This window comes from Patagioenas fasciata, chromosome 3 (genome assembly GCF_037038585.1).
Source record: "Patagioenas fasciata isolate bPatFas1 chromosome 3, bPatFas1.hap1, whole genome shotgun sequence".
NCBI classification, from domain to species: domain Eukaryota; kingdom Metazoa; phylum Chordata; class Aves; order Columbiformes; family Columbidae; genus Patagioenas; species Patagioenas fasciata.
The window spans coordinates 112,639,071-112,654,043 of record NC_092522.1 but is presented as its reverse complement, the minus strand read 5'-3'; the positions used below and the strand labels follow the sequence as shown (position 1 = coordinate 112,654,043).

Below are 14,973 nucleotides of genomic sequence, written 5' to 3'. Positions count from 1 at the left end.
AGATGCTGTGGAAACTCCATCCTTGAAGACATTCAAACCTTGGCTGCATATGACCCTGAGCAACATGGTCTGACCTAGAATTTGGCCCTGGAGTTGTACCACAGGGAAGGGAAAGGAAGGAAGGGGAGAGGGGATGAATCTCCGTTCAATTTTGCATGTTCAATCCTTAGGCACTACATTCCTACACTGTAAAGTGACAGATCATTCTGTGATTTATTTTTGTTCAGAATATGATTCGCATCAGCTAGGAAAGTATTTGGCTAGTACACAGGGCCAGTATACAGCTGTAACTTTTTTTTGGTCATGTTATACTAAGTCTAACCATAAGCTCAGGTTAAGAAGCCCAGGCTGTGAGTCAGGCGGGCATTAGAAAGACAACACAGTGGACATTTGAAAAGCTTTCCTTCCCCTTCAAGAAGGCTCATGTGACTTGTACCTTGTTTAAAAACAAAACAGTACTTCAACAAAAATTGCTTATACAATGGGGTTTGAAAAGTTTGTTTGTTACAGCTAAGAAAATTAAATGTATCCTGTGACTGTCCATACCAATTGTCTCTCTTGAGGCTTTGTCTTCTACTGTTTTTTCCACTGTTCTGGGAAATCGTAAGAAGCATGATCAAGTCCACGTTGAAGACTTGGACTTTATTTATGGAACAATTTTGTTCCTTAAGTCTTAATTTGGAAGATATTAAGTCTATTCGGGCCATATCTTCAAATGTCATAAAGTTGTGTAGGTCTAGCTGACTCTAGACAGTGTTATACCAATTCATACCTGCTGACAATCTGGACTTACTGTGCACTAAAAGATTAGCAAGTTCAGTTCCCAGCATTCTTGATACAGAAGCTGGTTGGGGACCAAGAATGCACAGGTTAACTGGGACACAACAAGCTACTGTAGGGCATGAACATATGGCACATATATTACCGTGGCAATCTTCCTCCCATACGGTTCTTAGTCTGTTACCTCGTGGCAAACACGAGACATTCTGTAGTTCCACCACCAAGAAAGCTACATCCTTTGTGGCTAAAGTAGGGGCAGATGTCCCAGACTAGCTCCTTGTAAACTGATCTTTGAACTCGCCATTTGCTCATTAATTCATACCCAGTTTTTCAGGTTCAGTGTGGGGAAAGAAAATGTCAGGAATACCTATACAAAGTAGAAAATAAAACAGCTTCTTGGCCTCAAGTCACTTACCAAAATGACCACACATATTTCACACTCACAGGTCATACTCTTGTCACACCAAATGACATCACTCCTTGAGACAACAACCTGTCAAGTTTCGTTGTTCATTTGACACATGCTTCATAAGTCTGTATTCTCCCTGGGATTTTTAATTTTACTAATTTACCAAAAGTAGTAATGAACAAGATCTTCAGCTACAAACAAGAACACTAATTCTCCTAAACAATGATGGACTGCTTTAAGGATATGAGGAATGAAAATAAGAACAACAGTCAAGGAAGACCTTTGTTTACTGCAAATATTTCATTTTCTGTGCTGTAGCAAGTGTACCTATCATTTACTTCTCCACCTGTCTACCACACTGAGGTCAGTCACTGAGCAGAAGCATGCTAGCCATTCCTGATTCCTCACAATTCTCTGCATACAGTGGATATTCCAGAAGTCTTCACAAGAGTCTTTCCAATAACTGCTGTACATCCAGTTGCCTGGAATGTTGCTGACATCACAAGAGACATCAGAAGTACAAAAGAATAGGAAAATTTTCTTACTAGAATTACTTTTTAACCAGAAATGGAAATGTCCTGCCTGATTTTTCATAGAGCATCACCTATAATTTGAGAGTTTAAGTGCTGAAGATATGGGACCATGGTTTTGTATCTCATGAACAATGCAAATTTAAACATTTTATTTAAAAGAACTTCATTTAAAAGAAAAATAGTAAATGGCACATCATGTAATTGCTATTTATTTTCATAAACATGAGGTATTTCAAAGTGCTATAAGACGCAGCACTAAATGTACATCGTTGGAAGAAATTAAACACAGAACTTTGCAGTTACTCAGTTCTATGCACCAAACATTAACAAATACATTAACTGGAAGAAACAGGCTAGGAAAAGGCATATATAGTAAATTTCTTTACAAAAGTTTCTTAGTTCAAAAAAGTGATAAAGTAATATCTACTCAAAACTTTCACAACTCATTTTCATACGAAAATATAAGTATCAAATTTAGTTATGTATCAGCATCATACTAAAGTATACAGGCAATGTAAGAATTAGTACAGTACATAACAGAGATTAACAATATATTTGTATACAAAAACATGCTCCTCAAACATTGAGGTATTACAGTACTTAGGTATGAACTTCCAGTCTAATACTGGTAGCAAAAGCTACCTCTCATAACCCAAGACATGTACAAAAGGCAAGTGTGTAGATGGTATTTACAGAAAATTCCCACAGGGGTACAAAATGTCAGCCCCTAAAGTAACATCTGTTAGAACATAAGCACCATAAAACTTAGGAATGAACATTTTAAAACTCAACTAGATGTCATCAGCAGCTCCAAATGCTCACAACAATGAAAAAAAAAATAATCCCCACCATCTACAGTTCTTATGAGGAAAAACAAAGGCAGTCCATTGTTGTTTGGTAGTCTTGCAATAAACTCCTTGCAAGAACATCCATTTGCTCCGTACCCGGATAATATAGTTTGTCGATTACTTCTGGGACTGGATTGGAAGTAAAACCAACATTCTTAACGTCAAAAAACACAATTTTTTTTAAAGAATCAAAAATGTGCAAAGTGGCAATGACTGTCCTGGTCAGCCAAAAAAAAAAGACAAAACAAAAAATAAGTTCAGCAAGTCCGCTTGTATTCTATTTTCTTTAGCAATTGTTGTTGCCTGGCTTGCAATTTTTCCTTTTCTAGCAGTAACTTCTGCTCCTCTGCCTGAAGGGAATGGACATATTCAGTGGCTTTTTTCAAGATCACAACTTTCGCAGCTTTCTCATTTTTAACCAGTTCTGGAACATGGTCCCTTAACGTGAGGAAACTTGACCGCAGATCATTACGCCGTTGACGCTCCAGGATATTATGGTTGCGTCGACGTTCACTATCCTCTGAATCAGAGTTTCGAGGACTTGAACTCTTAGACTTTGGTTGGATCGTGGGTTTTACTGGACGGGGCACCTCGATTTTTAACTTTTTCTGCGGTGGAGCATCTTCAGTCTCCATGTACGGAGAAGGAGCGGCATAATTATGCTGCTGGTGAATTGGTGCACAACGCTTTAAAATCAGTTCATTCTGCTGTGTCCTGACTGATGAAAAAGTGGTATTTTTAGGACCCACTGTAATAGTAAGGGTGGTAACAGCCTTGTTGGAGGAGGAGCGTCTTTTCTCCACTGTCACAACATCTATTTCTTCTTCCTCATCCTCTTCCTCTTCATCTTCATCATCTTCTGGTAACACAAAATGGAAAATAAAATAGACGTTACTCTCACAGAAAATACTCTGAAGGAGTATCAACCGAGATGTATTTATTGACAAAATATGTATAGTAACAGCAGCAATGAAACAACTGATGGCAAAAACAGGCTGTGCCTACCATCTGTAGTCAGATATAGATCTAGAAAAGTATGTAATATACATTAAATGACTGAAGAACAGTAATTTCTTAAAGTTTAATAAGTGCAATGAGGTTTTTTTTTAAAACACTTCTAATTTGCAATCAAAGCAGGGCCGCCACCCACATAATTGCAGAAGCAGAGAAGCCTTTTTAGACAGAATGTATGTATTTTGAATGGAACGGCAGAGCTGGGACACAAAAGGCATGCACAGTGCCACAACACAGCCCTTGCTTGGTAGAAAAGCAGCCGGAAAACTAAACAATCGCTGGGTTTGTTCTGAGGCAGAAGGTGAAGCTGCTCCAGCCGGGGACCCTTTAAGCCGGCGCTTGGTGCTCTGCCAAGAAGACAGCTGTTGGAAGTGCTTCCTCACCCAAAGCTGTCAAACCCGACATTAAAGGGACAGCAGGCTTTCAAACCCGGGACGGATCACCAAGTTTATGGCGATGGTCATACGGACCAGCTCATCTACCCATGCAAAACCACGTTTTGGCCCAAGGGGACCTCTCTGCAAGCACGGACAGGAGATGTGTCTGGGCATTTTAGGTTCTGTCAGTGGAAGGGCAAGCGCTGCTGCGGGAGGTCACCAGCCTGCTCTAGCCTCCCCAAATCACGCTTAAAGGCAACACACAGCCACCCCTCACGAAGCCTATCCCCAGAGTGACAGTGGCAGCCCACTCTGCCCACCAGCCCCCGCAGCTGGGGCACACCAGCCGCAAGGGGCAGGAGAATACAGGGGAGCCCCGGCGGGTCCCCAGCACCACACAGCGCCACAGGCCGGGGATTCCTGCCCTGCCGCTCCTCCGTGCCTGCTGCTGCCGAGACACGACGCCGGGAGCCAGTGGGCCGCCCCGGGTGCGCTGCCCCGTGGGGCCTCGGCTGCTGGGTCCCGCCGCTGCCGCCTGCCGGCCGCCCCGCCCTGAACGCCGGTGCCGCCCGCGGGGACCGAATCGGGGCGCAGCCGCCCCGCCCGCTCCCCGCTCAGCCCGCGGCGGGCGCGGAGCCGCCGGCGCCCGCAGGCGGCGCCGCCACCCCCTCCCCACCCTCCAACCCGGGGACGAGGGTGCCGCGAAAGGCGCTTACCCGAGTCGCTGAGGGTGTCGTCCCCGGAGCTGCTGCTGGCCCGGCTGTCCCCGGCGGGGCGCGGCGGGCGGCTACTCCGCGGAGTCCCGCCGCCCGCCGCTGCCACCGCCACCGCCTCCCGCTTGTTGACGGGGAAGGGAAAGACCACGGCCGGGTCCACGCACTCGGGCACGGCGCCACCCAGCTCCGCACGGCCGCTGGCGGCGGCGGGGCTGCCCGCGGCGGCTCCCGGGGGCGGCGGCGGGGCGGCGGGCGCCTTGCCCTGCAGCTTCTCGCTGACCGCCCGCTCCAGCTTCTCGCGGGCAGAGAAGCCGCTCCACATGCAGTCCTGGATGATGATGGAGTTGAGGTTGTTGGTCACGCCGAGGCCCGTCTCGAAGAAGTCCCCTCCGTCCGAGCCGCCCCACAAGTCGGCCTCGGGGGGCAGCAGGAGCAACTCGGACGCCCAGTCCAGGGGGTCAGTGGCGCGGCAGCCCCCCAGGGCCGCCCCTCCCCACGGCATCGGGCCCCCTCCCGGGGGGTGCTCCTGGAGCCCGGCCCGGCTGGGAGACAGGGGAGGAGTGGGCAGCAGCTCAAACTTTTTCCAGATGTCCTCCCCGGGGGGAGCGGAGTCCGGCCCGCACAAATAAAAGTCATCTTCGTCCGGGTAGAAACAGGGCTGCAAAGAGTCGAACTCGAGGTCTGGGTTTTTACTGACCATTCCTGGCATTACGGGTCTCTTTTTGTTGATCCCTGGGTCAATGGTTTTAGGTACAGGTTTTATGAGTATTTCCACCAAGGGGAAGAAGAGAGATTCTCCCAAGACCTGAAACTAAACCAAAAATAAAAAACAAAACAAAAAAAAAATAAACAACCACAATTAAAACACGAAGAAACAAACAAACACGAATGCGATTCCCTTCCTCTTAACCGAATGAAAAAAAAATCCCATCATCAACAACAAGAAAGAGGAAACCTTTTGCAAGTTCAGAAAAAATGCATCACACACCTTTCCTCCCGACTCAAGATATTTGAAGAAAAGCGATCAGGTACTGCTCCCACATGCAAAGCTTTCCGCCTTCCCCGGCGCTCCGTGAGGACACTCAACCAGCCGGCAAGGTACAGCAAGGATGCAAAACACCCCTGCGCTTTTGCACATAGCACTCGCCTGCTCTCCCCGAACTGCTTCAAACGCTCAGAACAGCCGAGTAACTGTAGACAGATGCAAGGCTTTGATACCGTAATCTCTCCAGAAAGCCCTCTTAATATGCCAGCAAAAGTGGAGGAAGTTTACTCCTTTTGTCATCTGCGGAGCAGTGCAAAGGGGAGAGGAGAAGGATGCAAAAAAGGGGGCGGAGGGGCTCTTTGCAACTTCGCAAATCGCTAGTTCATTCACTCAAAGCGAGCCGGAGAAATCCGCACAAAACACAAGGGGGGTGGGGGGAAGAGAGGAGGAGGGGAAATTCAGCAGCAACAGAAATTATCAAGCTTATGTAATAATCTCACGCACAAAAACACATTAAAACCGCGCCGGAGCCACCAACAAAGCCTCCTGATTTGCCAACAAGGTACGGGAAGTTTTTCTCCCCCTTTTTCCAGTTTAAGACGAGCAACGGAGAGGTTGCAAGGACAACTTTGTGCATTTTGCCACTTCATGCAATCAAACCTGCAAACACGCCAGCTTTCCAGCCTTCCAGCCTCCGCAAAGCGCACGCTGCTGCCCTTACCTCGGCCGGACCCCCCACTCACTACCCACGACCAGTCAACCACAGCCCCATTCCTCTGCCGAGACCTCAGTTGCATCAGACATTAAAAAAAAGAAAAAGTCCAAACGAGACATTCAGCGTCTCCCTTCAGCTCGTTTAAGGTAACGCGTTCTGATGGTTTCAGAACAGCTGACGCTGAAACGGAGACCAAATGGGGAAAAAAAAAAAATCCATTAAAAGCCTTATGATGAAATGCAAAGAAACGAGTCCGGCTCAGCTGCTCTCCCCCTGCCCCGCCCCCTGATCACTTCCAGTATTGTACATTTTTCTACTCGTGCAAAACATTAAACCGTTAAAAATGTAAAGCAGTAAAGAGGCACCTACAAAACACAGGCGATCTCAATGCGACAGTTCCAAAACAAAACCAAAATACCCTCCAAGATTTTCTTCTGCTCAATGAAAAACCCATTCAGGCAACGGCAATGCTTCTGCGCTTCCTTTCCCTTCCCATCCTCCTTAGTTTAGCAACTCAACCGCGATGTGGAATTGTATTTATTTGATTGGGTTTTTGTCCTCCTGCTTATTACAGCCCAGACCCTGCAGCCTCCTCTTCTTACCTCCTTGGTGATGGTGGTGGGTGTTGCAAGGGGGAGGAGTGGCGGGAGGGAAGGGGAAAGCAAAAAAAAAAAAAAAAAGGCGAGGGGAAAAAAAAGGCAGATGATCTTGTATGTTGCACTTTACTGAGCGCCAGCCCGCCCGGCCCCCGCGGCTGGCCCAAGCCTCTGCATTCACCCTTTGCTTGCAGACAGATGACTGTCACTAGCTGGCTTTGAAGCTTCTGAATATTATTAACCCCCCAAAAAGGCATTAAAAAACAAAAGAAAAAAAAAAAGCTGACACACCCGGGGAGAGGAGCATTTAAAAAAAAAAAAAAAGCGAGAGCAACCTAACCCCACCTCCCTGATTTCCATACAAGCAGGGAGATGCCTGGCATTTGGCGCCAAAAGCCCCATTCGCTCTTTATTCTCTGCGAGCAGAATGAGGTCCCGCTCCCTGTGCAAAACCGCCGGAGGCGGCTCAGCGAGGGCGCCCAGCTGCCGGGGGGCCGGGGCTGCTCCCCGCGGATCCCGCCGCGGCCGCGCTCTCTTTGTGTCGCCCCCTCCCGCGCCACCCCGGCTCCCGAGCTTGGGCGAAACGTCGACTCCAGGCCGCCGCTCCCCACCCGCGGCCGCCATCTCCCGCGGAAACACCCAGGGCAATTAGAAATAATAAAAAAAAAAGAGGCATAAAGGAAGTGGTTGGACGAGGGAGTCGCTTCGACTCTGGGCTTTGTAAATAATTAGCAATAATCATCCTGCAGTGACGGCCTCCCCTTGGGCGAGCGGGACTTGCACGCCGCCGCTGCTCTCGCTGCCCCAGGCGCGGCCGCCGGGCCGGCCCGCGCTCCCCGGCGCACAGCGCTCCGCGGCCCGGCCCCGCGGAACGGGCATCGCCACTGGGCGGGAGCCGCCGCCGTTCCGCTGCCGACGGCGACACCTTGCGGAGGGCCAGCAGGAGCGGCGGCGCGGCGCTCGCCCGGAGCCCCCGCGCATACCCCCGGCGGCGGGGCACCCACCGCTCTCTCGCCTCCTTTCCCCGCGGGCGCGGGGGCTGCGGCGCAGCCGGCCGCGGGACGGGACGCGGCGGGACGGGAGCGCGGCGCTGTCCTCGGCGGTGCGCGGCGGCGGGAACGATCCCGAACCGGGTCCGGCGGCCGCTCGGGGCGGTGCCTCCTCGCTCATAGGCTGCAGGTTGAGGCGGGGACTTGGGCGTCGCTCGCAGGGCGGCTGGTGGCGGCGGGCGGCCGCTTTGTGTGAGGCGGCGGGGGCGCCGCGGGCAGGGCGCCGCCTCCCCGACCCGCGTCGGCCGGCGGTGGGGCCGGGCCCGGGGTCTGCAGAGCCGGCGGCAGCGGGACGCCTGGCGGGGGGACAGCGGCCCCGGCGTCAATGAAAGAGACTGAGGAGGCGGAGGCTCCTTCTGAGAGGGAAGAGTGAACCCTGCGCCCCTCCACCGCATCCCCACGGGGGACTTTGGGATAGCTGCTCTGAGAGGTGCTGCGGCTCCCTGTGGTTATGATCCCCCGGGCCTCCATGTTGCACTTCAGTGTCTGAGGCCAAGAGGCTCCACCACCCTCTCAGTGTCCTGTGGCAGCCTTGAGAATTGTCTGTGGTGCCCAGAGCGGTGCTGACGGCAGCTGGTGCCCGGCGCAGCTGCAGGACTGGCCGGGCACCCCCAGGCAGGCCGGGCTGCAGCACAAGGCTGCTGGAGGTGGCAAGATGGCAATGGCTGGCCTGGCTGCACTGCCCATGGAGGCTGGGCTGGCTGGGTTGGCTGACCAAAGGTGACAACTGCTTTGAAACAGCCTCAACCAAGTCTACCTTCTGGTAGACTCTTTGCTCCCCCAGCTTGCTCCCACCCACCCTTTCCCCTCAGTGTGGAGGTGGCTGGGTGCAGTTTTGTTGAGGAGCCTTCAGTTGGCTCTGGGGGGGGAGCAGAAAGGGCATCTGGGGCGGAAATCCTCTGTACCAAAGCTTCTGAGCGAGCGCGATTCAGGCAGGGGGTGCTGAAGCTGACTTTTAGATGCCCCGCCATGAATTACAGCTTGGCTGGGAGGTACCAGCTGGCTGGAGTCAGCTGTGGAAGGGGCAGCGCGACATAAAGCAGAGGAGCCCTGGACCAGCTCCTGCAGGGGCTGCAGCCAGGTCCCATGGCAGCAAGCTGCTGAGATGTTTGAACTCAGGATTGCCCGAACTTTGTTGATTTGGCCTCTGTTCCTCTAATGCACTTTGGATTCAAGACAGGGCAATTCATTGATTAGCTAATGTGTGCTTGATACTTTGAAGATGTGAAGTCTTATGGAAGCCCTGAGGTTTATTCATTTCTATTTGGATGATTTGGCTGGACAAAAAAGGTGTGGGTGGTTGATATTTTTTTCCCCTCATGTTTCAGTAGCCTTGAACAGGTTGCAGCTTGTGAGCAGACATGAACAGTTAGTATGTGTCTCACTGAATGTGTGAACAATTTATTTATACTCATCAATTGAGGACCTTCCTCAGTTTAAACAATTATATGATTTGCTCCTTTAAAGTAATGCTTTTCGTCTTCCACATTTCCTTTAATGTTTTTGTATATGCAAATATTGATGTGTCCATACTTTAGAGATAGATAAACATAGGCTCCTATCTGATTTATTGTTAATTCATTATAAATTCTCACCTAGATTTTCTCAGCAGCCTTTTTAAATTTTCCTTTTTTCTTTTTTTCATAAGTATGTGTGTGAGAATAAAGCTATCGACTTCCAGGAAAGTTCTACTGTGGTGTATCATATCTTTTGTATTACCCTGAAAAAGAACATTTAGGAGTGGTAATACTCAAGAAAAATATTTTCAAGTAACTTTCACTGTCAAGAAAACCCCAACCAACCAAAAACCCCACCAGACAGGAAATGGAAAGTAGTACGCTGAGAAACATTGCCGTTTATAAGCACTAACTCTGTTTAGGTAAAAAGACTTGTTAAAGCTCCAGATCTATTGCTTTGTCTTGTACAGTGGAGAAAGACAGGGAAAACATTGTGCAAAGCTTTGGAAGGACTGCGCAAATCTTTGTGCTGTTTTGGCTGACACTTTGGGCTATTTTATCAACATTTACTTTTTCTTCTCTGATCCCTTCTGTCTCTGAAATGGCACATATCAAGAAGCCTCAAGGCAAATGGAAACCTGAAATTACTTGTAGCTACTGTGAATTTATTATTGTGTCATTTCACTGAAAAAAACTTGGGAATTAAGATGTGCTGATAATACAACTGTGTCCCAATACAGACCAGTTGTGTAGCAAGTATTTTAAGGCATTGTAATAATTTTCTATCTGGAAAAGTAGAAAAAGATGTAAAAAAAGTGTATAAAAGGCTGAAAGATACTTTTGCTTATGCAGTGGTAAGAATCTTAAGTAGATCCTGTGGTGTTTAATTTGACCTAACAACGAGCCTGACAGAGGACTGCGCCGAGAGCTGGGACATGCACACCTGAGTGAAATACATGGGTAAATTACTGGTGTTCAGGGCTACTGAACGTTTGCCCTTTTGTTGTTATTGATTCATTAGGAAATGCTGTGTAGAGTAAATTTCGCTGGCCACGCATACCTGTCTTTCACCCTTACAGCCTGCAACTACCAAGAAGATTAAAAAAAACCAGGGCAGTATTACTCAATATGCGTGTGGTTATCTTCCTAAGCGGCATCCAAACTTCAGTACATTTCTGAGTTTTCTTTCGGTAGTCAGAAGTAATATATATATTCTCATGACTCCATGTTGAATTGTAAAAAGGGTTTATAAAGGGTTTGCTCATTTGGGGGGAGGTGTGTGTTCTGAGCACACTTGGCAAAAGCATGACAGAATTGGAATGATTTATCCCTGTTCTGTCTCAACCAGCAGACATGACACGTGAAACTTTCTGTATAGGGCTAGAAACAACATAAGCATGAACAGTCATGGACTTGAGATTTTAATTTCTTTTTTTTTTCTTAAACAAGGACCTGATACACTACATGTTAGATAGCAGTAGTAACATTTTCAAGTGGATTAAGTATTTGGAGGTAGCTGTTAACAGTTAGAAAAGCTGCCAGATGTAGAGCAGCAGATTTTTATTCCTGGATACCTTCAGTAAACTTGCTAAGTAGTTGTACTGATCCCTGCTGTGTACCTGCTGAGTGTACGTAATCTAAAATATTTCTCTTTACACTCTCCCTGAAGGTAGAGTCTGGTATTAGTTTTACCCTCATTCAGGTGAGACAGGGTAAGGAACTTGCCCAGTGTCACAGACGGAAATGGAAGCAGATTTTTCCCCAGCGTGCTGGTTTCTACCTCTGACTGTTACAATTGCTTTCTCACAACTTCTGGCAGAGCCCGTCATCATCATCCATTAAGATGGAAAGAATAGTGCAGCCTCTCAAAGACGTTGGATGTCACTTGTGCAAATAATGCCATCGCCAGTGCTATATTCACAGATGGTCTTCTGACATGAAAACTCTCAAATACCAGCCATAATACCTAGTGCTTGTATAATGTTTCACAGGACCAAGACATTGTACAAACACAGACACTGAAAAACTTGAGTTGTTTCACTTAGGGTCACCACAGAGGTCACTAGCCAATCTCACCTGTGCATTCAGAAGCATTTTAAGATGTACCTCGTAATCAGAGAACTAATTCTATTGAATTAAAACTAACTTTGAGGTGATATAATTAATAAGAATTACTCTGATAATAGAATATCACTCTGACTATTAAAAACAGAGGAGGCACTGGATTTAACTGGGTAACTGTGTCTGAATGCTCCACCTTTAAGTGTTCCTAGATATTTCAGAAGCTGTCTTTCAATGGTTAGTGAAAAGAAAAAGAGCTTTCTTCCTTCTGTGTTTTTTGTGGACATTCAGTTTCTTCGAAAACGGTTGTGTAGACTGGCGTTTGTGTGCTGGTCTTCTCCCTCAGCTTCCTTTCTAGCTGCTCTGGAATATTTTCATTAAAACCAGAAGGACTGGGAATATATTTTTTACATTTGGCAGAAGTTGATGGCAGTTGCTCAGGAAAACAACCTACTTGCAACAGATTTTTCAAACCCTGTATATGGCTAGATAAACATCTAAGCATTTGGTATCTTGCAATTGTATTCTAAAGCAAAACAAAATAAAACAAAAAGAACTTCAAAAAGTTGCAGATAAGACCCCTAAGTGAAATGTAAAAGAAACACAGAATTTTGACAGCCTGGTTTCTGATGGCTCTCTTTTATGATAATTCTGGATATCTAATTAAGAATAAGGTTATTAAGTTTTCTTGGTTAAAATATTCATAGGATCTCTGTTTTCTCTCTGGTTCCCAATTTTAAAGAAAACTATTAAGAGTTTAAAGATTTTTTTTATACCTTTCCCCTCAGTAAAGGTTGGTTGAAACTGCTTACTGAGTTCAAAAATCATGTCAATGAATGACAGATAACTCTCTTGAATTGGGTGGTTTTTTGTTTGGTTGGTTTGTTTATTTATTTTTTTTTTCCTCTTTTCCTCCTTTTTTTAAGTAATTAGACCAAGAGAAAATCAAGTACATTTCAACATTTCAATATTTCCTTTGTGCGCAAAAAATGATTGTACAGAAAAATACCTCAGTGTTCCTCTTAAGCTGCCAGAAGTAACATTATTAGTACAAAATCTGTGGATAAATTCACTTTTACAATATTGTAACCCCCACGCATTATTACAGTAATTGCTTCCACCTAAGTGTATACATAGAGCATGAAAATATATCCTGATTTTAAAATCACTTACAAGCATTTCTCATTCTTGCCAGTATTCCCTTGTATGTAGGAAGGTTTAACTTTCCTAAGTTTGGTTGCTGAAGAAGTGTCTGCTGCTTAGTGATGTACAGCATCAATGACATAAAACCTCATGTTTTTCTTATGTTATGTTCCTGGTTTTATATATGCATGTGACACAATGGACACATCTGATGTGCACATGCATTTCAGGACAGAAGCTTCAGCAATGTATTTTTTCTGTAACAGGTGAGTAGGCCAGTTAAAAATGGCTTGATGGTACATAATTAGAGCAATGTTAAACTTGTTTTTTTCTTAGAATAGTTTGTAATCTTTTTCAAAAAGTTAACAAAAGTAGATCACTGCAGTTGCGTATTTTTCACTTAAAAGAAAAAAGTATGGTGAATGTAATTCATGTTCAGCACACTGAGAAACTAATCTGTATTACCATGCTGCAAATACACAATAATTCTCATTACCAGTATTTATGTTGCAAATTTATACTGTGTCCTTCAGCCAGTGTAACTGTGGTAGATCTCTTGGAGGGTCATCATCTTTATAAAATAATGTCGTCACAGGTCTTCAGTTTTCCTTTGAAAGTCAAGGGTTTGAGCCTATTCAGTCAATACCTACTCCGCTGCCTGCTAAAGCTAGGGAAAAACTCTTTGGAAAATTAATGTATTGAAGCCCAGGAGAGTCATCCTTATATTTTACAGTTCGTGAGTACAGAGAGAACAATGCTGATGGGCAGCTTCCCACTTCTCTTGGTCCACTCCAGGTCATAGGCAGGTGGGAACAGGACTGCTGAGGTCTGGCAGCTTCATCAAGTAAGTTTTTCTCTTTACAGTGGTCCTTGGTAATGCTGCGATGACACTGCATCATGAAGACTTGTTGATCTCATTTAGTTTAATTCTCTGAAAAGCTTAGTTTAGTTAAAATCTTCTTAATGCCGCAGCAAGAAGGACTGGGCACTGAACACTGGAAGATCTTCGGGGTTTTTCATGCATATTGTAAAATGGGCTACTTACGTAGTTTGTCCCCGATTCTTACACCATTTCTCTTCTACCTGCCCCCCACCTCCACTTTGTCGTTATATATTCAGTCATGTAGTGGCTTGAAGCATCACAACATTTGATGTTCATACGTGCTTAAATGTTTTAACTTTTTTTTTGAGCAATCAGCCATTTGTGCATGTTTATGCAAACTCACTTGACTGTTTTTGAAACTTTAGCTCAAAATATTTCATTGATTGCAAAGCCTTTTAAAGAATTCATTATCGTGAAACATTTTACCTGATAATTCACTGAGACAAATGTGAAATGTGGAGTTGGGAAGGTAAAATTATAACCAGTCACATAAACCTGTCTTCATTAGCTCCCTTTCAAACATCTCCAAATGTTACCAATAGAGAAAGACATCCTTGGAGAGTGGTTTGACGCGTGAATTCTTTAGTTTTCAATTGGAATCTGCTTTATGTTTGAGAGGAAGGCTCTCATTTCCTGCATCTGAGATTCATTTTTAAATGCAAGCTAACAGGAAGATTAGCCTTTAAGGACTATTAGTGACTGGCCTGAATGGTGTTGGTGACTAGAACATAAAAGGGAAAAAAATAATATAGAATGGTGTGAGTGAATAAGGGGATGCATCACACCATTCTCAGCTGGCATCAATTGATATGGCTTCCGTCCATTGGGACTGTGCCAGATGAGACCAGCAACAGATCTGTCCTGTCGTGATTCCAGCTTTAGTCTTGGGCCACAACTTGAAAGTACTTTTCTGGATTGTGTAGTTTGTTCGTATTTCATATGCAACAGATAGAGTCTTTACTGATAACCTGTGGGACATTCTTCAAAGCTTTACCATAAAAACTGTTAACAGCAAAGGAAACGCTTAACACTTACTGCAGTAATGAAAATATCTTCGGACACATTAAAGGCCTTTATGGAGTTTTGATGGTTTTATTATTATTGCCATTCCCACTTTAGTAAATCAGCGTGTCAAAGTTTTGTTTATTTACGTGTCACAGAGGTTACAGATATATCTCTGGCTGTAAGCAGAATTGTACGAAGGCCTGTGCCACAACCTTCGGATGTCTTTACCATTTCCTCCTCCTTCTGCATGCCTTCCACAGTCTCCCAGAGAGAGCTGCCCGTGTCCTTAATGTCACTGGGGCTAGTTCTCATGGGCTTCTGTGAAACTCTCAGCCCCTCAAAGAAGGTGTTCACCTCCCGGTGAGAAGAATGATTGCTAGAGATAAGAAACCAGACTCAACA

At 45.9% G+C, this 14,973-nt stretch overlaps 1 protein-coding gene across 8 annotated transcripts; it reads right to left on the bottom strand.

Moving 5' to 3' along the window:
* Positions 1–1,904: 1,904 nt before the first annotated feature.
* MYCN (MYCN proto-oncogene, bHLH transcription factor) lies at positions 1,905–8,141 on the bottom strand. Of its 8 annotated transcripts, none has more exons than XM_065835524.2 (3): positions 7,978–8,141; positions 4,678–5,488; positions 1,905–3,429 (listed from the first exon to the last, which is right to left on the bottom strand). In XM_065835524.2, exons 2-3 carry the CDS (start codon positions 5,384–5,386, stop codon positions 2,828–2,830), a joined length of 1,311 nt encoding a protein of 436 aa, XP_065691596.1. In that variant the 5' UTR covers positions 5,387–5,488; positions 7,978–8,141; the 3' UTR covers positions 1,905–2,827. The 8 variants fall into 8 exon arrangements, with proteins under 8 accessions (XP_065691596.1, XP_065691598.1, XP_065691594.1 ...); XM_065835526.2 differs by lacking the exon at positions 7,978–8,141 and adding an exon at positions 6,980–7,820; XM_065835522.2 differs by lacking the exon at positions 7,978–8,141 and adding an exon at positions 6,747–6,973.
* Positions 8,142–14,973: the final 6,832 nt, after the last annotated feature.

Bases quoted from the DNA above. Each gene is read 5' to 3' on its own strand.
- MYCN (XM_065835524.2), bottom strand. From the start codon at position 5,386: ATGCCAGGAATGGTCAGTAAAAACCCAGACCTCGAGTTCGACTCTTTG. The intron at 3,430-4,677 runs GTAAGCGCCTTT...TTGTGTTACCAG, and splicing joins CGACACCCTCAGCGACTCGG to AAGATGATGAAGATGAAGAG.